Genomic DNA, 21,650 nt, shown 5'->3' on the forward strand with positions numbered 1-21,650 from the left:
TCACCGCTCACATCTACTTTTCTCACAGGGGGACATCAGACATTACACAGACTTTGCACTAGTGAGCTGTAGGGATGGGTACCGGTGTCCGGTGCCATGATGGCACCGGTTCTGACATAAACGGTAGTAACCAGACCGAAAAGCAGCGCACATTTCGGTGCTTTATTTCGGTGCTTTTTTTTCCTGAGCTGTGATACACTTTAGATTCTAGCCAATCATTTTACGTTTCCGAGGATAGTAGGCGGGGCCAGGTACGTACGTTCTGTTAGAGCAGAGCTACAGATTAAAAATGTCCAAGGCGAAGCGGTCAAAAGTCTGGCTGTACTTCATAGCAAAATATGCAAACTCAGCAGCAACAAGTGCTTTAAGCTGATACTGTGATACTGTCAAAGGAGGTAACACCTCAAATCTGATGAAACACCTGGCGATGCATAGCGTTTTTTTTAAAAGCCCAGAAATGCGCCGTATTTGACAGCTTGCTGCGAGACCTCACACCGTGCACATCTACTGCGGGTGGGTTGCCTGTTATGCAACATCCCCCAAAAACACGAAGAGGAGAGTCCTGGCCCCTAGCCCTGCCAGTGTAGCAGAAATGATGACGGATGATGGTGGCAGCAGCAGCCGTTCTTCTCTGCGTGAGTAGCTAATTTACGTTGAGTAGGCTAACCACGTTATTACATTAAATGCATGTAAGGTGAACTAGCAAACATCATCATAGCTACATGCGGCTGTCCTCTTGTTTGATGGCAGATACTCCCTTCACCCTGGCTAAAAAGGCTAAAATGACCAAAGAAAAAGTGGAAAACAGTTAAACATGAGAGGTTTAGGACAAAGTTTGTGTTTTTTTCATTGTTTAAGCACTGCTTCCAGCCAAGAGTGATGCCATATATGCCCCATAGCTGCAGAAAAGGCTAACATTGTTATAGTTTTACAAAAAACAGCTGAACATGAGAGGTTTTTGGACCAATTTTGTGTTCTCCATTCTTTAAGCACCGGTTTGAGCACCGTTTGAGCACCGGCACCGTTTCAAAAGTACCGATTTGGCACCGGTATCAGATAAAACCTAAACGATACCCATCCCTAGTGAGCTGGCAGAGTAAAGCCTGTTTCGTGTCGGAGCTGACTGTGACAGTTCTCACAGATGGTTGAATAAAATGTGTGAAACTGATGTAGAGAAAATTTCAGAGCAGTCTTCTTTTTCTTTTCGATTTAACACAGTAAAAAAAAAAATTGGTTTATGAAAACTGTAAATGTCAATGAAATGTTAAAAGGTTGGAAAATGTTACTGGACAAATTCACGCCAAGACACTACATTCATGTAACACGCGTTGTTATCAGCTCCACTCCAGGCCTCTCCACGAGCGTCCGATTGTTTTGTAGAAAATGTAAACGTTCTATCTAAACGTTCCTCCTGCTTTCAATCAGCTGGATGTGCCGTGAGTATGTTTAATTACTGTTACGGGTCTGCTCACTACTCCGGTCAAACTGCATGTCAAATATCAAGTGCTCACAAGAATAACATGCCGAGTGCACCACGCCCTCAAAAACTCGGTGATTAAATGAACGAGGAAACATTTCAAATTTGGTCCAGTGGATGAATGTGCAGCTTTCTGCTGTAATGTTCAAGTTGTGAGCTGTGCACTGGCTCAATGCACGAAGGCACCATTTCAAAAGAAGGGCCAAAGATTGGGTTACGTTAGTGTGCAGATCATAAAGATGCATTTTATTTATTCATTCATCTGTCAGTGTTTTCAGCTGCTATGTCTCCAGCATCATCCACTTTTTCCAATCCATCATCTAGTTTTTTGGGAACAGTTTCAGACCTCTAAACCGTCGAGCGGCCCTTTCAAGTACCAATATCTTAAAGTGGAGTAGGAATATATTTGGGTCCATCTCCTGGTCTGAAAACCTAAAAGTGGTCCCGTAATTCCACAACACCTCCAAGAAAAATGGCCTTACCATTATTCTGAATGAGAACCCACTCCCACCTGAATGTTCAGTGCGTTTTTGGGGGTTTTCTTGTGCATCTTGTTTCTTGTTCAGGTTCTGGAGGAGACCTTGATTCCAGTCACCATTTTCTGGATCTTCTCTTCATTCTTCAGTATGTTGGACCGTACAGCACAAATCTTGTCCTGCTGGTCCTTAATCAGCTGCTCCAGCTCAGCTAGCTCAGCTTTAAGAGGCTCCACTGCCCGATCTGTCGCTCTGCAGCACGCACACACAAAGAAGGGATACAATAATTGTGTGCATGAAAGCAGAAGATGACTTAGCAGCTTGTGAAGTACTGATAGTCGTCTTTCTTTTTTTTGACTGTAAGAGTACAAAAAGAGTATAGCTAGAATCACAAATGTGTGTGTGTGTGTGTGTGTGTGTGTGTGATCTGGTGTTGGAAACAGCACAAAGATTAAAAAGTGTGTTAATTATTCGGTGACCGAACCTCTGCTCCTGCAGCAAGGCCTGTGCGTGCTCCTTGTTTTCCCGCCGCCAGGAAAGCAGTTCAGCCTGCATGGCATCCATGTCCTCCTGGATGTAGTCCATGATCTTGCCTAAAGGTAGGGAACTACGGCACACCAGCTGAATGGATGAGCGCAGCCGTTCGATCTCTTTTGTCACCATATCCCGCTCCTTTTTCTGCGCTGCTTCAGACACCAAATTCTGAAAGGGAAGGTGGTACGACAGGTGAGGTCGGGTGGATTAAAAACATTGAATTCAAAACTTGCAAACATCAGATTCTAAGCACACGCAAGCTGATGACGTGGGACGGTTTCCCACTCAGCAATGTTTCAAACAGACACAAATCACTTTTGTGTCCCCAGACCAATACACAATAAACCCTCTTTAGGAATTCCACCTTTTTCAGCAAAGTCTCAAATATCCAGAGCCAGAGCAGGGCTGCATTTAGTGGTTTGGGATTTCAAGGCTAAAAATGTTAGGCGGGAATTCTACCAACCTAGCTGTATATATAAAGATCAAAGGTGCTGCTGAATTGTGTTGGTTAAAGTAGGAGGACGGGGCTGACTGGCTGCTGAAGGCTTCCAGTGTATGGTGTGCGGCTAAAGTGGACGGGGGGGGGTGTCGCTCTATGTCAATTACACTCAGACCCTTGATGGAGAAAAGGAGGGGAAGGTATCAGGGAGGGACCTCCCTCGGTAAGGAGCAAACCCAAGGATGTTTGCTCAGCTGGGATTCGCGAGGCCTGAATGTGTGTGCGTAATTTGAAAGCACTGCAAACTGCAACCTTACAGACACACACACACACACACACACACACACACACACACACACACACACACACACACACACACACACACACACCAACCAGAGGATCAGACGAAGCATACAGTGAACAACCCCCACCAGCAAACTTGGTCTTTAAGTCCTGTTTATTTTAGTAACAGGCTGTGGCAGTGGGGTTATTTTACTAAAGTATTAAGTAACAACTCCTACACTTATGCCTCCTTTCAAGCTTGGCCCAAATTATGCTATTTGGCTTCACAAATGGCAGCACCTGCCTTCACGAGGCAGAGGAATTCATAGTTGCAGCACAGTGCAAACTAAATGACAGCTTCCTCATTCAAACACACCGACTGTCACGCCCCCAGCTGAGCAGTGGAGCACATATGGTTGGCGTAGCTGGCACTGTAGCTTTTGCCTTATCAAGGCACCTCTTAAAACAAACCAATCGCCTCACTAATTACAATTCTGAAAAGCAGCTCGACTAGACGAGACCACACAGCAGAAATGACATCAAACATTATTGTTTGCCACCATTTCTCTGCAGAGGGAAAGCACACACTTCTGTCGACCTCGCTCTGCTGTTCCTTTGTGGTAGCGCAAGAGTGTGAGGGCTGAAATGCCTTGGCCTGCTGGTCCCCCCAACAAGGTGGGTGGCTTTCCACTGCGCACCATGAACCCTGCAGCTAGACAAATACTCTATGGTTCATTCGGCCTGCCTGGCTGCGGTTTGGTCTGCACAGCCCAGACGGGACCCATGGCTTCATTCTGTTTGCCATCCCCATGCTACCTCCACACCCCCACCACTTCTTCTCTGTTGGAAAATAAAAAACTTGGCATGAAAACATGACCCCTTGTACATGCGCACTCTGTCCATGTAGATATAAATCAAGCTTTATGGAGGTCTTCGTCGGTGTCTGCGAGACCTGTGTGCTCCTAGTTTTCCTTCTTCTCACCCAGATCACAGAACAATATTTAGACAAGGTGACCGCAGAGGCGCAGGGGCGAGAGAGGAGGAAAGGGGCAGGTTTTCCCATTATCTTAGACGGCGATAAAAGCACGATGCAAAAGGAAGACACGACCTTTGGCTGATGCCAAAGAAGTGGCTGTGGACTCAAAACAAAGAGGTTTTAGGAGGTTTTTCGAAGGTTTAAACGTTTTCTCTGTCCCGTGGAGCTGCATTCATTACATTTAAAAACCTCCTTCAAAAGTTGGGACGGCAGACCCGAAAATCTCCAAACACTTGATTATGACATGGTGAGGTACAATACAAAGTAAAATTCACTCAGTCATCACATGCCTAATGAGCTTAATTAGGAAATGCATGCAAAAATGTGATTTATGGAGCGCTTGTGGGGATTTTCTGGCGTAGGAGAAAAACATTCTTCAAAGAATCCTCTGACATGAAAAATGGCTTGTAAACATGGAGCCTGTCAGTGGCACAGCAATCTTTAGGGTCTGATTAACTGGGAAAACAATGATTTAGACGTGAGCTGTGTCACTGATGGCGTAACATCAGCTTCCTTAGAAGAGAGCGCAAACCTGGCTATTACCGTCACAGCAGATGTCAGCTGCTTTCCTGTAAAAAACCCGAGAGGTGAGCCAGGAAGCGTAATCACAGAATGAGATTTAGGGTTAGTTTTCCTAAAAGTTTATTCAGAAGTCTTGCTAGATCATAAAAATAGTTTGAAGTCAGTGAAGTAAGGAGGGGAAAAAAAATGAGGTCACAGGATGTTGTTAGAAGGTCATTGTGGCCCACTGGGGAGACATCGAGGAGCAAACCCCTGGGGTGTCAGGTGAAGTGAGAGGAAACTTCCAGGGGACCGCTGGCTGTACTGCAGCAACCGGAAAATGGAAACTGAGCTTTAAAAAAAGCTTCATAATCTTTAAAAGGTTCTCATGGAGCGACGGCTTTGAAGGTATTAAATATATCATCAAGGTGGAGTTCAAGCCAGAAAACAATTTTCAGCTGCCTTCAGGTAGGTTACTCAAAAACCTGACCAAAACCTGTCAATATGACCTCTAAAAAAGTAATGTGACTAATGGAATGCCACGGGGTCATTTCCTCATGTTTCCACAAAAAACGCTCCATGTTTATGAAGACACAGGTCTGGAGAGCAGAGTATTTATTTTCTTGACAATTCTGCAGAGAGTATTCTGGCCCTCCTGCTCCGTGACTCTCACTCAACAGCCATCCATTTGTATGCCACGGGGTTTATTTATACACTACAAACCTTCATCAAGGCTAATTTAATGGGGGGAAAAAAGTACACAAAAATTCTTATGAAAACGCAGCTGTTGCAAGGAGCGGATTCTGTCTAAATAGAAAGAGAACCATCTCGGAATAATATACAAGGCCACCAAGAGGTCATGAGGAAGGTCATCCCCAAAAATATACAGCAAAGACACGCACACAGTGCTGGGACACAGCAAAATATAATCACTTGGCTGTTTAAGTGTTCCCTTTATTTACATCAGCAGAGAAAGAACACAATTAAATTAGGACTAACAAAGTGGGACAGAATAAAGACTTCAAATATACAAAAAGGCCAGGATGTGCGTACTGAGCCTGACGCTAAATCAGTGTGACTTGCAACTTACTCAGACACTGTTTTTAAATACTAGTATTAAAATAATACCACTTGCAGCAGCATAATTTCAAACTGCACACACCAATGAAACTCAATATTTACATTTTTGTGCCTGCGCATTTTACTGTGATTACAATAAAAGAAAAAAAAATCTACTCTAAGCTGACCTCTCCACCCTTTCATGTCAGGAAGGAAGTCATTATAGTTCTTTATACAGCTGACGAGGAAAAGCCAATAGCGGCAGAGGGGCGAACATTCGACTGCAGATCACACAGGAGAGTCGAGGATGGCAGACTGGAGGCCCCTGAAATCTGAGGAGGCTACATTAAGAAAATTAGAATAATCTCCGCAAGCGTGCGCTCACGTTACTCAAAGAGCCGGTTATTCTGAAGGTTTCCTCTGTGAGTGTCTGTTTGCACATGTGCACGCTCGCACAACAGTAAGGTTTGTTAAAAGCTGGGCCAAAACATTCCTGCAGGTGTGAGTTATGAGGGATGATGCCTGAAGTCGCAGTTTGGAAGAGATAGATCAGCAGGGTGTTTTTGCATGAGTTACAGGCCAAAACAGTGCATCCATCAGAGGCAGGGTGGTCAGCTTCAGTGAAGTGGACCACCCAAAGCAGACAGCATACACCACCTCACGCCACGGACTACAGACCAAACTGCAAGCTTCACACTGTCTGATACTCCAAATATTGATGGAAGTCTGACTGGTACAAAGGCTCACTGTGGGGAAATGTCGAACGTGAGCAATGGCAGAAGCATGTCACCTTGAGAAAACTGGTCAATCGTGTATATTATGAAGACTAAAAGTCAAAGAGGAGAAAATAGAAAAACAAACAAACAAACAAAACAAAAAAACGATAAAACCGAGCGCTTCTGATCTGTGTGCGAAACCCACCAGTCCCCAAAAAACAAAAACACACATCAAAAAAACATGTATATGTATAAAGACGTGTAAAAAAATAGAGGGCACGAGCTAAAAAAAAAGCCTGTTTCAAGGATTGTAGATGCTTTTAACAAAATAAAGCAGTATGTAACTTGAGATAGTGGGCAACCCAAGAAAACAAGCTCACTTTGCTCCAGACATCTTGATGAGTGTGTTAATTGTGTGTGTGGTCCTTTAAGGCCCATACTTGCTTGTTTGGTGATTAGCCCTTCAGCTTCACTGATGGGGAACATTTTTGTGGTTTCGAGGCAGTGCAATTACACCTCCCCACTTCATTTGTTTATATCTTTCTTTTGATAATAACCAGGGTTGCGCTGTGTTTTTTCGGTGTGGTAAGAGCGTGTTCCCAAGGAGCAAGCTTTCCAGAAAGAATGACTGAGAGAGATGGCGGAAAGGTTCAACCCAGGTTTTTGGTGAGACTAGTTTTTCGGTAAGAGCCAGGCTAATATTGCCCTCTAGTGGACAAAAGTGAAATACTTCTACACGGCCAGTACCTGTTCTTTAGATTTCAGGGACACCGGGGACGACTCGTAGTCTTTTTTGGTCTCAAGGATCTTTTTCACGAGGCCACCTACAGTTAGAGAAAAGTAATTTCAGGAGATTCAGAAGAAAATGAGGCACTGCTGGAATTAAAAACACACACAAACACACACATATATATATTTTAAATGTAGCTCTGTACCGTGTTTCTCATCTTTGTCTAGTTCTTGGGTAGGTTCCTGTAATAGATAAGAATAACAGAAAATATAGTAACTACTCCTTGCTTAGATTTTTCTATGAAAAAGTTACTGTTCAAGTCACTCACCACCTCCACTTCAGGAGCACCTGAGGGTGGAGGGACTGCCTCCTCCACAAGAAACTGTTCATCATCATCCTCATCTTCCTCCGCGATCTTTTTTCCATCCATGATGACGGGTGCCGAGGGCTTGGCACTAGAGAGCCTTAGAGACGAACAAAGAGGCTGACTCATTCTAAAGAAGATTTAAAAGGCAGGAGCATGAAGAGGAGAGATTCATGTTGCTTGACTGCTGTGTGACTGGTTAGACTTGCTGCACTGCTCCACTGTTCAAAAACCATTTAGACGGGCTCAACATCTAGTAGGAACTAAACTAGGCGAAGAATGATGTCACACAGCATAATCTGAACATAAGAAACATTAATGAATATGAATGATGAAGTCACCTCTCAGCCGGGCTCGCATCAGTGTAGCTTTCCTGTCTCTTGACTCGAGGAGGTGCTGGGCGAGCACTGCTGGGTCGTGCTATTTGTCTACTGTTGAAGAATGGAGAAAAAAAAAAATCAACCATAATCTAAAAGACAGCTTTACATTTCATTTTTTTATAAACAAAACTGAGAACAGCAACAGATGCTGCTGCACCACAGCTGTTCCACCAACCAATCAAATCGTTTCCTCTCCTTATAATCCAAACTGTAAAGTCTACTGGAGGTTTGTGCATAACATTGCATGATATGGTCATATCGTGTAGAGCTCAGTACCAGCACCTTCAAGTGCCAGCAACACAATGATTGGCACCTATAAGATAAGGCATGCTGGTAGAGTGGACATCATAAACACTTCATGGTTCCCCTGTGGTGAGGAAATAGGTCCAAAGTGTGGACCAGCATTAGAAAAAAGAGCAAACATTTTTAGGTGAGGAAAAAGCCCGGACAATATTGGCTCTAATGTCATCATTTAATTCCTAAAACACGCAAAAGCAATGTTTCATCCCACAGGATCTTCAGGCATGTGTCCTAAAGAAGTTCCAACCCTAAAACAGCCACAGAGTGACTTTTTCCTCAGTACACTGTGATAAAGCGCCTCAGAACGAGTCCAAGGAAGCATTTCTCTCAATCTACTTCTGTTCTTTTTTCCTCGGACCTCCCAAACATTGACAAATAAGGCTAATGTCCAGAAATATCACCTCGCTAATGGTATGTTAAAATATTAACTGGTTACCATACACTAAACTGCAACTGTGAAATTACATGTCATAAAACTTCCTGAAAGTATTCATGTGTGTAACTACCACTCAATCAATACAACTTTTTCTATGTGTGTGTTTTATGACAAACACAAAATCCACTTCAGTACTAAAACATGTAACTTGAATAGCATCTGCATGTGACCATGCACAGTGGCTCATTAGTGACAGTGTTAACTTTAAAGACCTGGAAGCCATGTCAGATGACGCTGACGATCCTCCAACTTCTCCATTTTCTTGAGGAACAGGTCTCTGGGATAAATGAACATCTCCATCTGCTAAAGAAAAATAACAGATAATAATTCGCTTTGCATAACATAACAGGAATCCCTCCCATAACAACATTTTGTATTCTGACTCGTCATAAAACACTGCATGACCAAATATGCACCAATGTTCCTGAGCTAGCTTTGTGCTCTATTATAAAACTCCTAAAATCTTTGATATGATTTAAAGACTCATTTAGCATCAACTAAAGCTCTTATTCTTTCAGATCTCCAGTGGCTTAAACTCTCACCTGGATGCACTGATGTATACTTCAAGCTCCTTTGACACCATTGCTGGGTGAGGCTCTCGTGATTTCTCACCACGCCAAACTAAACTACACCTTTCTTTCAAACAGAGTGCAGTCAGAAGCAAAACAGGTGCAAAAGAGGGCAGATTACTGCCTGGTGCAGGTGGTACAGCACACAGGACGAGGCTTTAAAATCTCATTGTCAAAGCTTCCACGGACAGATAAAAAAAAATGCATTTTTACCGTAGCTCTGCTGAAATGTGAAGACTGACTGGAATTTCTATAAACCATAATTGCTTCATGGGGCTATTTGTCCTGCTGTTATCTTTCCCACAGGTGTGGCTCCTATTCATTTGCATGCAGGTGAGTTTGGGTTGGGTCCCATTGAAACGCTGTATTTAATATTGACCTTCACAAACAAACCTGAACGACTTGTTCAGAGGTTTTAACAAAAAAAAAAAAAAAAAAAAAATTTATCGTTGTTAAACGGTAAGTGAGTCATTCAGTCACTGGCTCACTTTGTTACTCAGACCGGAATATCAAGTTATTTCATACCTTCTACTGTCACCGCAGAGGTAGTTAATGTATCTGCTAAGGTTTGTTAAAGGTGTTACTGTGAGAGTAATTCGATTGATTTATGCACACAATTAATGTTCAATCAGTATCTGAGTTAACCTTTTATGTTGACCTTTTTTTAAGGGACCGATTTCATGGAATAACTTAAAAACTTTGGTTTTCTTTAAATGAACTCATAAAAGAGAGCAAGCACTTACCGCCTTCACTGTCAGATTCTTCTGCAGGGAAACAAATAAAAAAAAATGTATTACTTACACAACAATGTAATCCCTGAAAAGGATAAGTGGAAGAGCAAGGCGAATGAGCAAGTTACTTTATTATTGAAGCGTAAAAAGAAAACTATCAAACTAAAAAGTCTTTCTGCCACATTTTTATTAATTATTAAATATATATTCTTGCTGTCAATGAATAAAGCTGAAGGAGGGGGTGCCGGGTGTCACCTTGATCTCCCATTTTGGGTCTTCGCCGCTGCCCCTTGGCAGATGCAGGCCGAGGTATTCTCGCTGGACTCTCAGACTGTGTTAAAGGAAAACACAAAAAAGAAAAAAATGGATGACTGACGACAAGCACACACAGATGTAACTGTAATTAATTATTTTATCTGAAAACTGAAATCTTTGTCATGTAGTAACATTTTAACATAACACAGAAAAAAAAGGGCTGCGTCCCTCCTGAAAAACAAAAGAGGCTGTGTCGAGGTACAAAAGTTTCAAAACCAAACATTTAATATAATAACTGCAGAGGCATTAAGATTATATCTCACCCAAACAGACCGCAACAATATCGAGGGAGATGTAGGAAAGATTAGTAAGAACAAAGCAAAGCTAGAAATGCAGACAACTGAGAATTTATCATGTTTGTCAACCAGCTGTGAACCCTGCTTTACACTGAACTGAACAACACGCGACAGTACAAACACACTGCCACACCAAGACATCATCTTGTGATGTGTTAGAGGAGAAATACGAAACTCAGACATTCAAACATTTATTCTCCAGCTGAACAACAGAAACACAGGGAACTCACTTCCTCTAACACAGCCCAGGAGGTATTTAAACACAGTAATATCAAAAGGTTTGTAACTGTACTGGTAGTGGATCTGAAATGAAGAAATCCCACTGAGACCTTTTTTCAATGAGTTTTTACCTGGTTCTCAGCTGCTTCTGTGAGCTGTGAAGACAAAAATACAAGTCACACAATCATCACATGTATCAGTTACACACTGAGTGAGGGAACACAATCTGCCACACTACAGCCTGAAGTAGTCTTTAACCACGCAGCTAGCCACCCACTACATTCAAAAACTAAATCGTCTGCAGTAATACCTCTTCAGCTGGATTTGGTTCCTTGCAAGAATAAGAGGCAAAAAAAAAAAAAATCAGAAAAGAAATTAGAATAGTTCATGAGCCCGTGTGATGTGTCAGGATTAATAATTCAAGCGTAAGCAAATGAAACCACTGCACCTCTCTGTCATTAATGTCTGTGAAACTCAGAAATGATTTGATTTGTCAGATATCTGAAAATACAGATCTTACCGCTGGTGCAGGTTTGGCTGTTTTAATGGGCTCTTCAGGGGATGGTTTTTGCTGTTCCTCTGATATTCGGACCTGAACGCACACACAAACAACTGTAAGAACTACATTCTGTTGTTTTTCATGTATTTGTTCAGTCACACACTGTATATTTAACATGTTCTAAGCTGAAACGGCGACTGGAAAAGGGAAATGTGTGCTGTCCTTGCTGCAAACATACCTTGCTGTTTCCACTCTCTCCACTTCTCTTCCTCTCATCCCCATCTTTGTGTCGGTCTCTTTCTTTTTCTCTGTCTCGATCTCTTCGTTTTTCCTTGTCTCTCTCTCTGTGAGAATCTTGCTCTCTTGTCTTTTCTCTGTCTCTCTCTTTGTCCTTTTCCCTGTCTCGATCTCTCTCTCTGTCTCTGTCCCTGACTCGTCCTTTGTCTTTGTCTCGTTCCCGGTCTCGACTCTTGTCCTTGTCACGGTCTTTCGCATGGCGGTCCTGTTCGCTGCGATGGTGTTTTTCCGAGCGCTCTCTGTCACGACGGTGCTCTTTCTCTCCATCTCTGCGTCGGCTCTCCTGTTCTTTGGGCTGGTCTGGGTCTTTCTGGTCCCGGCTGCTGCTGCGCTCTGTGATCTTCTTCTTCTCCTGAAATAATATATTAACAGTTATACATCATGCAGTTCACAGTAGGCCTAATCATTTTTTTAAATCCTATTGAAAAATGTAAATATATATATATATATATATATATATATATATATATACATATATATCTGAGGTGTGCTACAAAAAAATTCTTTGCAGTATTTTGGTGTGAACGTTAAAATATAGATTCTGAGGACATCTGAAGAAACATTAATATGTCTGAAAGTGTTAGATTATTTAATGGATGCCATTTAAGAAGACTCACCTCTCTATCCACATGATGTTCCCGTCCCTCCCTATTCTCCTTGTCCTGGGACCTAGAGGTACTGGCTTTGGTTTTAATGTCCACTTTTTCTCCTTTAAGCACTCGCTTCACTGCGTCATCACTGGACATCTGCAGTTAAATGTACAGGAGGATCAGACAATGTGATAAAGTAAAACTCACTGAACAGCTTTAAACAGCATCTACGTTCCAAAGTGTCCCTGAAAAGGAGAAACTTTATGATTGGATTGAACCTTAAATCTGAAAACTCTAAGATTCGGTTGAAGGGGAAAAAATAAAAATAAACACAATTCAGGAAAAACAGCCCATTTAACAGTTCTTCACTATTCATTAAAATGTCAGGCTTGTGGGAATTCGCTTTACTTTTTGTTGTTGTTCTTAATTTGTTTGCTGCTATTAAATACCATTACTACAGCAATTGTAACCACATACATACATTTATGGAGCAACAACCCCAGGCATCTGCTCATCTGTTTACACTCAATCTCCAGGGTTCAATTAAATACTTTCAATGTCTCCCTGAGGCAGCCAGACAGTTTTCCCAATCGAGCAATATCTGGATATGAAAAATAACACATACTTCATTTTCCTTTTAATGGAGAGCTAGTTTCATTTGTGTCTCGGATATAACAGAGACAACATGAAAAATGGATAAATTAGTGAAATAAGAGTGCGTTCTTAACTTAGCTTTTCAGCGTGAGTGTGTAATCTAATAAGACAGACCTTGTTGAGGCAGCACTTGGCGATGGCCTGCAGCAGCTCGTTGGTTTTCTCTGGTTCGTGGCCGGCTACAATGCGGGCTGGCTTTGCTGCCAGGGGCTCGCCACTGACCAGCATCACAACGTCAATCGCTTTCTGAAGGAAGGCTATTTTTGAGTCCTTATCCTAGAAAGAAAAAGGGTGACAGTGCACAGGAGGTAACTCCAACGAGATTCATTTTCGGACACAGTTTAGGATGATTAAACAATCTGAGAAATGTGGATCTTTGCAGAGATTAGCTGAAGTTACTTCTGCCTTAGATGAGCATCTTGGTTGAGTCCGGTATAAAATAGCATGCAAATAAACTATAATTGGCCCATAATCACCATTTGTGTCCACCCTTTAACTCTGACACCACTATTTTCTTCATAATGCTACTTACATTACAGTAAGTATATTTTACTTTGCAGGGTGTGAATCTTAAGTCTGCCACACATTGTAAATGTGACTGTGCCATTTGTAGAGTATAATTGTTAGCTTTCAAATCCTGAACCTCAAAGGGCCAATCAGTCTTGTTTTTAATAAGGCAGACAAAAGGTGAAATGGAACACCTGGATTTTTAACAAGGACCATCTTTCATAATGGAGGAACAGACAAAAACACTCCTTTGATTTAATTCTTGGGTGTTAATAAAACAGACCTTACTCTAGACTAATAACCCAGCTAAACAGCCCCTCTGGTCCATCAGCCTGCTGCATTTGAGAAGGCTGCCAACTGCATAACATAAGGACGTGTGTCTGGTGCAATCACCTGGCCCTTCTGTGTCGCATCTAATAGGGTGAGCTTTTCAGTGTTAATGCCTTTATGAAATCTCTATTCAAAGCAATTAATAAAATACATAGCTGACATTAAAAAGTAGAGAAAAAGGCAAGTCTTTAAAAGATGACAGTAACAATATCAGCCTATGCCTTATGATTAAGCATTTCACAACTGAGAGCAATGTCTGAATGAGCTTTTACCAAAACTTTACATTTTTGTTTTCTTGTAAGGCGTTTGACACCCCCCCCCCCCCCCCCCCCCCCCCCCCACACACACACACACACACACACAGTCATTACACAGGACTGTGTGACTTAATAATTGAGCAAGGCTGCTTCTTAGGTCATAACACCATTGCATTAAAGAGTCAATTAAAATCAAATCAAAGGAAAGACTGTAATTAGTGATATTATTAAGCATAGCCGTCAAACAGACGTACCTTTACACTGTCTGACTTCATTTCATTTTCTTCATACAGGCCTTTCATAAAACCAGTAGTCCTGATGACCTGAAAATGGTTGAAAAAGGGTCATTTTAAACAGACATGAAACTACAACGATATGCCATTTTTAGCTTCTGTACATCGAGAAGTTCACTCCGAAGTCTGTTTGTATGTATGTGCAGGAACAGTGCTTTTCACCTGTGGGCTAAAAAAACAACAACAATTTTTGCTGAGCATTAACCTAAACATTAAAGTAACACAACAACCACAAAAAACCTTTATAGCTTTAGCAGTTTATGCCCTACAGTCATATTCAGACATATTCCTAGTCAGAGGAGGGGAGTCCAACATGCCGACACTCTTCCCTTTATCAAATATGCATGAACCTGGAGTGAAATATAAGACTGCTGAACAGGTGAGAATGAGTTGGCACCTCTGTTGAGAAGAGCGTAAGAGATTTTACTCTGCTTGACACCTTATGTAAAAGGAGTCAACTGTGCATATAAAATGCTGAAAAAGAAAATGAAAGAAGCCGCAAGTGAGCAAAGCAAGTTTGATCATAAAGATCAGCAGTGTACTAACAACAGGGCTCTGACAACAGGCCGTGGAGATGATGCAGTGTTTCCTGTGTGTGTATGTGTGTGTTTAAAGAACCATGATACTATTGCAGCAGTTGTACTTACTCAAAATGGATCTTTGGAAGGGTGGCCACAGACAACATTAGAATACATTCATATATTGTCCTGTCATTTCTGACTCCTAATTAAATGGATGCCATTTAACCACCCAAAAAATTAAAAACTGAGAAAGGTTCTCTTTTGCCTCTTTTGTTTACACATTAGACTCATTAATCTTTTCTTTGAAAATTCCAGTAATCTTAGATTTCACAATGCCAATGATGATATTTATCTAACTAAGGGAGGGAAAAAACTGTTCTGAGGTGGAAAATCACCTTTATTGTACTTATATTGTTTCCTTTCATCCTATTATACTGGCTGTTATTTCTCTCATGCACGTACTTAAACATCACATTTAAAAATGGCTAAGAGAAACAGTATTCAATTCCATTCAAGTTTATTTGTATAATCCAAATTCCCACAAAAGTTGCCTCATGGTAGGGTTATCACCTACAGTGTTAAAGAACTCCAACAAACAAGTGACAACCTATGAGCAAGCACATTGTGATAGTAGAGTGGAGTAACTCCCTTTTAACAGAAATCCTCCAACGGAAGCACGCTCAGGGAGGGGCAGAGGAAAGAGAACGGAAAAGAGCACATAGGGAGTCAGGACAATAAAATGCTTTCTACTTTCAGAAGTGCCAGGTGTAATCACAACCTACACCCATTCTGAACCAGAAAACTCTCACGTGGTACAATTGCTTGTCTAATGCACATGAAATACCTGTGAGAGTATGTAACTGACCCTGATCTGTATCTGCACTTCTCTTCATCTGAGAGTGTTTTACTCTAGGCCACAGAAGACAGATCTTCCTGGCAAACCCCAGAAAGCCATCGGCTATAACTTAATCATATATGCATGCCTTGCAAGCAGCTTTAAATAAATGAAGGGAAATCAAAGAAACACCAATTATAGCACAGCCTGTGCTTGTTTTTAGCTGAACCATAAGCTGATCAGCATCTGTGTTCTCAACGTGACGGATTCAAGGAACCTAGCACAGGTTCATCCTAACTGGCAGGTGCCCTCCTTTAAGCCAGCAGCGGGGGAAAACGGTTTGTTGATTCGTGTGTGCGCTCAGGTCGTGCCTAGCAACAAGACGACGCTGCTGAAACAGCTAGCTCACTTGCTAACCCACCATATTAACTAAAGCGCAACCTGTCATTTAAATGAATTGCTAATGCACCCCTTGACTATCGGGATTAGTGTTACTGACAATCTGGAGCCGCAGAAATCGGAGCTTACAAAATGTTCCGTAATATTCGCGAACTTACTTGGTTAGCTTCATGCTAACTTTTATGCATTAGCCGGCTAACTAGCTCCCGTGTCTGTGTTTTTAACTTAGAAGTGGCATTGGGCTTTGCTAGGCTTCTGAGAAGAGTGTCGCGCCCCTTAAATAAAATCCAGCTTGCTTTCTCGAGTGTAATGTCAGCAGCTGAGTCTCACCTCACTGAAGATATCGTGCAGGTATCGAAAAGGAGGCTTGCTTAGCAGTTTCTCGGTGAGCGGCGGCTTCTTTATCACTTTGCCCAACGTGTCCTGGGTCTTTTTCACCACTGCCGCATTCATGGTAGTAAATAAAAAGCCAAGCTAAGTACTTTTAACCAAGAAAAAATACACGAAACTAACTAGGAGTGAAAAACTTAGTGACTCTGTCGCCTGGTTGCTATGTCAATGTCCTGCAATCCCACAGTGCATCATTTAAGAGGACTGCGCCTGCGCCAAGGGCTTACAGTTGCCAAGCGGTTTTTGTGTCCATAGCAACAACTAACAATCGGCTAGATAAATGGCTAGACAAAGTAGATAGATAGAAAATTCTTTATTATTTCCGCCAAAACAGAACAGCGTGGTTGAAAAGAGAAGCAACTAGATAAAAGCATTCAATATACATACAAAATAAAATAGGCCATTCATCAACTGTAAGTTTTGGAAGCCAGACTACAAAGATACAGTACTCGGAGTACACGAGGCGTAAAGAAGCATTTACCGAGTTCCGGTATCAGTATTTGCAACAACAGAAATTAATTCACTCTGCCCCATAAGTTGTGGAGACTATGGCCAAAAATTGATTAAAATTATAAAATTAAAATGGGCCATACATCCCTGTCTTTATTCGGGCATGGAGTGGGAGTTTCCTTTATACCAACACGTGGAAGATTCATAGAAGCAGTTTTAGGAACAACTGTACTTTCAGGGTGACACTTTTTAAGAGAACGAAATTCAAATTCGAATAAAAAGTTATTTTGAGTTATTTATTTGTTCTTAATCCATAGACTGAAGTATCATGTAAAAGCCCATAAAGTATATATATGTTTTTAAACTTACAGAAGGGATAATAACCAAATTAATGCTAGCTTCCCTATCTGCTGGTGTAATCCCATTACACAGTACAATTGCTTTTAATAAGGCAGTGCGTGCTTGTTTTGTTTTTTTAAGCCTAATATGATATACCTGTTTGACAAGTTCGATAGAAAAGAAAATCTGAAAATAGAGAGCGCACATAGGAGCGTCAGAGCAGATGCTTGTTGCTTCATATTGACGAGGTAAGAGATTTACCTGCTACCTGAATACCTTCATTTACTTTTAAAAAAAGTATTATGATTCCTTTCAAAGCTAGCTTTTAGTGAGATGCCTCACTAAAGGTTTGAAAATGATTTGTAAATGAAGGAATCTTAATTATAATTATCTCAAATTACACTTTTTCACATTATTTCAGAATTGATATTTTCCCCATTACAAATACAAGTGTGGTAACTATGTGTAGAATTACAGCTTATAAACTATTTTATTTACATGGTCTCAGGTGAACCATTAATGAATTCTTGCTTGCTTGCATACCGCCTTGTAGTTAGGTGTGTTTGGTGAGTCAGTGCAGCTCTAGATATCTGTCAAATGTGAGTCAGGCTAAAACTGATTTGTGTTTTGTATTTAAATATAAATGTCACTGAATTTCCTTGGAACTCATTTGCCAACTTTCACAGCAGCTCTCTGAAAGGACAAGGAACAATGCTTCGCTGGGTCTTGCTTGCTTTGCTCATTGGCCTCTGTGCCAGTGCCGGGGACCAGAAAGCTAAAAAGAAAGTGAAGAGTCAGTCCTTGTCAAGAGGTGGGCAAATCTACTTTTGTCAATATTCACAGCTCCAGTTAATGTCCTATAAACCTTTTCATAAGATCGTGTATAGCTGTCAGACACAATAAAATCTGAACTTTGCTTGTTTGGGGACATAGTTAATGTACTGGGAACATGCAGCAGTGTTGTTGACCTATCACTGTATTTTTATTTCCTGCCTGCAGGATGGGGAGGTGGTATTAACTGGGCCCAAAATTATGAAGACGGCCTAGCAAAAATGGCCAAGAGGTAGGACTCTAAACCTTGGGTAAAGGTCCTGGATGTCAGTTTATTTTGTTCAGATAAGTCTGTTCCTTTGTTGTGTCTTTCTGCGTTGGAATGACGCTCCATTACTTTTCCATAAGGGAAACACATTATTACTTTAATCTTCATTTGTCTGTAAATCCAGCATGGGGACTTTGCTTTCTAAGGCATTTGGTTGTGTAAGACTGCCTTCACACCCTTCACTGTGTTTATTGTGTTGTGGAATGTACTGAGTTCTTACTCTGTGGTTTTGCTCTCACAGTCAGAAACCTCTCATGGTCATTCATCATAAAGACAACTGCCCACACAGTAAAGGTACTGCTGCTACTTTGGTTTATTAAGTATGCGTATATATTAAAAAATATAGGCTTGCACCTCCTGCGCTGTCTTTCTCACTCAGACTTGGGCTTGTTTGTTTTCCCGGGAAACACAATGGGTGCATTCTGTAATACCCACAAAGCAGGCAGTGAAGTATGTGAGAGTTATGTTCATAAATCACTCAGCTGGTTTTGTGAAATAAGCTCAGTGGAAGTCTCCACTGGCATTTCTTAACCCATAAACAATGAAGACCACCTACAGAGTGAAGTCTGGCTCTAAATTTTGAGTTTTGCTACGGTGGACCAAAAGCAGCCCGTTCTGCATCCTCCCGCTGAAAGTCTCAGAACACTGAAGCATTTTGTTTGATTGCAGCAAGTTGCATATATTTTTTATTAGTAATGTGTCCTCATTTTAACAAGACAGGATTCATATATTTATAGTGTGTTGTGTATTCCCCTACGTGATATTCTAAAGGTCCAACCTGCCAGACTTGTTTCTGACTTGTTAGGCAATTTTATAAATGCAGTCTGTAATAACTTAACAGGCTTTACCTCCTTCTGACATTTAATAGGCAGAATACATTTATTAATATTTCCATTCATAATTCATTCATAATTATTTGAAAGCCAGTCTAAATATAATACTAAACCAAAGTATTTCGACAGACCTGAAGAAGGCATTTGTTGTGGATAAGACTATCCAGAAAATGGCAAAAGAGGATTTCATCATGCTCAACGTGGTGGTAATTAAAGATATGTTACATATGCAGAAAAAAAATATATATATCTATAAATATTTTATTATTAAAATCATGTGCAATAAATACTATATTGTTATACACAGGAAGAGACTTCGGACAAGAATCTGGCACCTGACGGTTACTATGTTCCCAGAATCCTCTTTGTTGGTAAATTCTTACATTATTAATATAATTTCAATATAGAAGAACAGATTGTTTACTGTCCTTGTCTGAGGTTGAACAGAGATACAAGCATAGCACAGAATAAAACCATTCAAATACAAACAGCGCCCCTTCATGGTGGAGTCTCTAATGAACAGTGAGCCAGTGAAAGGCCACTAACACTAACACTGGAGTACTTCTGCTTCTTGTCCCTTCAGTAATCTGGCTGCAGCATTTCAAAGTAATTGTAAATGAGCAAGAGATGACTGACTAACTGCAGTCTACAGATGTCCAGTCTAGATATAACAAAAGCATGCATAACCCTGCCAGATCTAATGGTGTGGATAGTCCCAAGGTTCTTTTTGCTTCCTCACTCATTTTTCTAGATAAAGAATTTTACAGAAACATATTCAGTTTATAAAATGCACATCAGCTGTCACATAATACTGATTACTTTCCTGAGCTGTTCATGTGTGTGGTTTTTCTACAGATCCAACCTTGACTGTGCGCACAGACATTACTGGAAAGTACAGCAACCACCTCTACACCTACACAGCGAGTGACATCCAAGGCCGTGAGTGACTGTTCACTCTCTCTAATGACAGTTTGCACAGCTCACCTGTCAGCAGACTGCAGACACACTAATCCCCCACAGCTTGAACCCTATCCCTTCCTCAATATTTTGACAGAAATGACGAAGTTTTTTTTTATGAGATTGTTCTGACAGAAAGAATTTTGAGCTCCATGTGGATGTTAGTGAGAAACTTTAGCAGACTTGTAGCACTAGTAGCCAAAGAGGTGGGAGGTTTGCAAATGCAGTGCATGGACAAAGAGTCCATTTTTTACGAGGAAAAGAGAAGGCAAGTGAGGAATGTGACACTGTTTTTTCCCGATATATTATCATTAAATCATGGCTTTGTCACTGGAAACTAAAAGCACAATTAACACACTTAAAGCACCAGCATTCATTATGTCTTTGCTGATTACTGTTATGTTACTGTAAATCATTCATGGAGCTATTCTAGGTCCAAACCTTGTGATTATTGGTCCCCTGGACATTTGTCTTTAATATATTTAAAATCTAAACACAATAAGAGTTGGCTATAGTGTATCCCAGCTGGGTACATCCTGGACAGGTTGCAGGGCTAATGCAGAGACACAGACAACCTTTCACACTGTGGGTAATTTAGAATCACCAGTTAACCCTTTGGACTGTACCTAGTGTGAACATGTAAACTGCACACAGAAAGGCCCCGGCCAGGTGAAGGAGTTGAACTCATGACCTTGTTGCTGTGAGGCAACAGTGCTAACCACGCTACTGTGATGCCCTGCCTGTAACTGTAAAAACCTTAAAACAAGATATATTTAAAAAGCACAAAGTGACTCTGCCATCTCTGAAACAAACCCCATAAGAAAAAATATATTTAAAATAAGAAGTTGAAGCACCCTGAAAAGGATGAGCAGAAGCGAATGGATGGATAAGAAGTTGAAGCCATTAAATGTGTAGTAAAGGAAAAGTAGTTGCAGGTTTAGGTTTAGTAGGAAACCTAAACCTGCAGCTTAGGTTTAGGTTTCATTTCTGAACTACTTCACTCATGTAAGAGCACTGCCTTCCTCTTATTTGTCCCCTCTTTGTCCACAGTGGCCGACAACATGAAGAAAGCCAAAGTCCCGCTGCACAGCGAACTCTAACGTGGTGCCGGACGTCTCAGCATCTTCCACACATGACTGCTCAGTGGTCAGAACTGAATAATTTAAATGCTTTTGGTGCTCAATAAAACCAAAATAAAGGAAAAGAAAGTCATCTTCAGTCTTTCTCACTTTCATGCAACACTTAATATGTAATTAAACTACTCATTAAAAACACAGTGATAATGCTTATTTAGAACTGTTTATGATGGTATTGTTCCATAAGAAGTTGATTAGGCAGTGTTGATCTGTGTTGTTGTGACTTTTAATTTGAAAGTGAATATTACATCAGAGCAAAAGAACTCCGTGAGAATCACTAGAAAACATAGTGTTGATTATTTAGTATTATTTACGTGTGCTAAAATCACAGATATCAAAAAATTGGATGTAAACAAAATAAAGCATTCTGCCTTGTATCAAAGGTTCATGGTACTGGTGGTGGT

At 41.0% G+C, this 21,650-nt stretch overlaps 2 protein-coding genes across 9 annotated transcripts; one reads left to right on the plus strand and one right to left on the minus strand.

Annotated features, from left to right (window-relative positions):
• Nucleotides 1-1,037: 1,037 nt before the first annotated feature.
• On the minus strand, nucleotides 1,038-16,627 carry traf3ip1 (TNF receptor-associated factor 3 interacting protein 1). 7 transcript variants are annotated; one of them, XM_026145021.1, is made up of 17 exons: nucleotides 16,373-16,627; nucleotides 14,249-14,317; nucleotides 13,015-13,176; nucleotides 12,274-12,402; nucleotides 11,598-12,008; nucleotides 11,381-11,452; nucleotides 11,171-11,191; nucleotides 10,992-11,015; nucleotides 10,286-10,361; nucleotides 10,043-10,063; nucleotides 8,943-9,033; nucleotides 7,956-8,045; nucleotides 7,579-7,744; nucleotides 7,456-7,492; nucleotides 7,268-7,344; nucleotides 2,438-2,655; nucleotides 1,038-2,205 (listed from the first exon to the last, which is right to left on the minus strand). In XM_026145021.1, exons 1-17 carry the CDS (start codon nucleotides 16,493-16,495, stop codon nucleotides 2,040-2,042), a joined length of 1,953 nt encoding a protein of 650 aa, XP_026000806.1. In that variant the 5' UTR covers nucleotides 16,496-16,627; the 3' UTR covers nucleotides 1,038-2,039. The 7 variants fall into 7 exon arrangements, with proteins under 7 accessions (XP_026000806.1, XP_026000807.1, XP_026000808.1 ...); XM_026145022.1 differs by having other exon boundaries at nucleotides 8,943-9,030; nucleotides 16,373-16,623; XM_026145023.1 differs by having other exon boundaries at nucleotides 7,956-8,042; nucleotides 16,373-16,623.
• Nucleotides 16,628-17,291: 664 nt separating this feature from the next.
• Nucleotides 17,292-21,328, plus strand: LOC113007949 (anterior gradient protein 3-like). 2 transcript variants are annotated; one of them, XM_026145029.1, is made up of 8 exons: nucleotides 17,292-17,469; nucleotides 17,908-18,032; nucleotides 18,221-18,284; nucleotides 18,562-18,614; nucleotides 19,283-19,359; nucleotides 19,461-19,524; nucleotides 20,009-20,092; nucleotides 21,161-21,328. In XM_026145029.1, the coding sequence occupies exons 1-8, from the start codon at nucleotides 17,369-17,371 to the stop codon at nucleotides 21,208-21,210; spliced, it is 618 nt and encodes a 205-aa protein (XP_026000814.1). In that variant the 5' UTR covers nucleotides 17,292-17,368; the 3' UTR covers nucleotides 21,211-21,328. The 2 variants fall into 2 exon arrangements, with proteins under 2 accessions (XP_026000814.1, XP_026000815.1); XM_026145030.1 differs by having other exon boundaries at nucleotides 17,911-18,032.
• Nucleotides 21,329-21,650: the final 322 nt, after the last annotated feature.

Source organism: Astatotilapia calliptera, chromosome 16 (assembly GCF_900246225.1).
Source record: "Astatotilapia calliptera chromosome 16, fAstCal1.2, whole genome shotgun sequence".
In the NCBI taxonomy this organism is placed as follows: Eukaryota; Metazoa; Chordata; class Actinopteri; order Cichliformes; family Cichlidae; genus Astatotilapia; species Astatotilapia calliptera.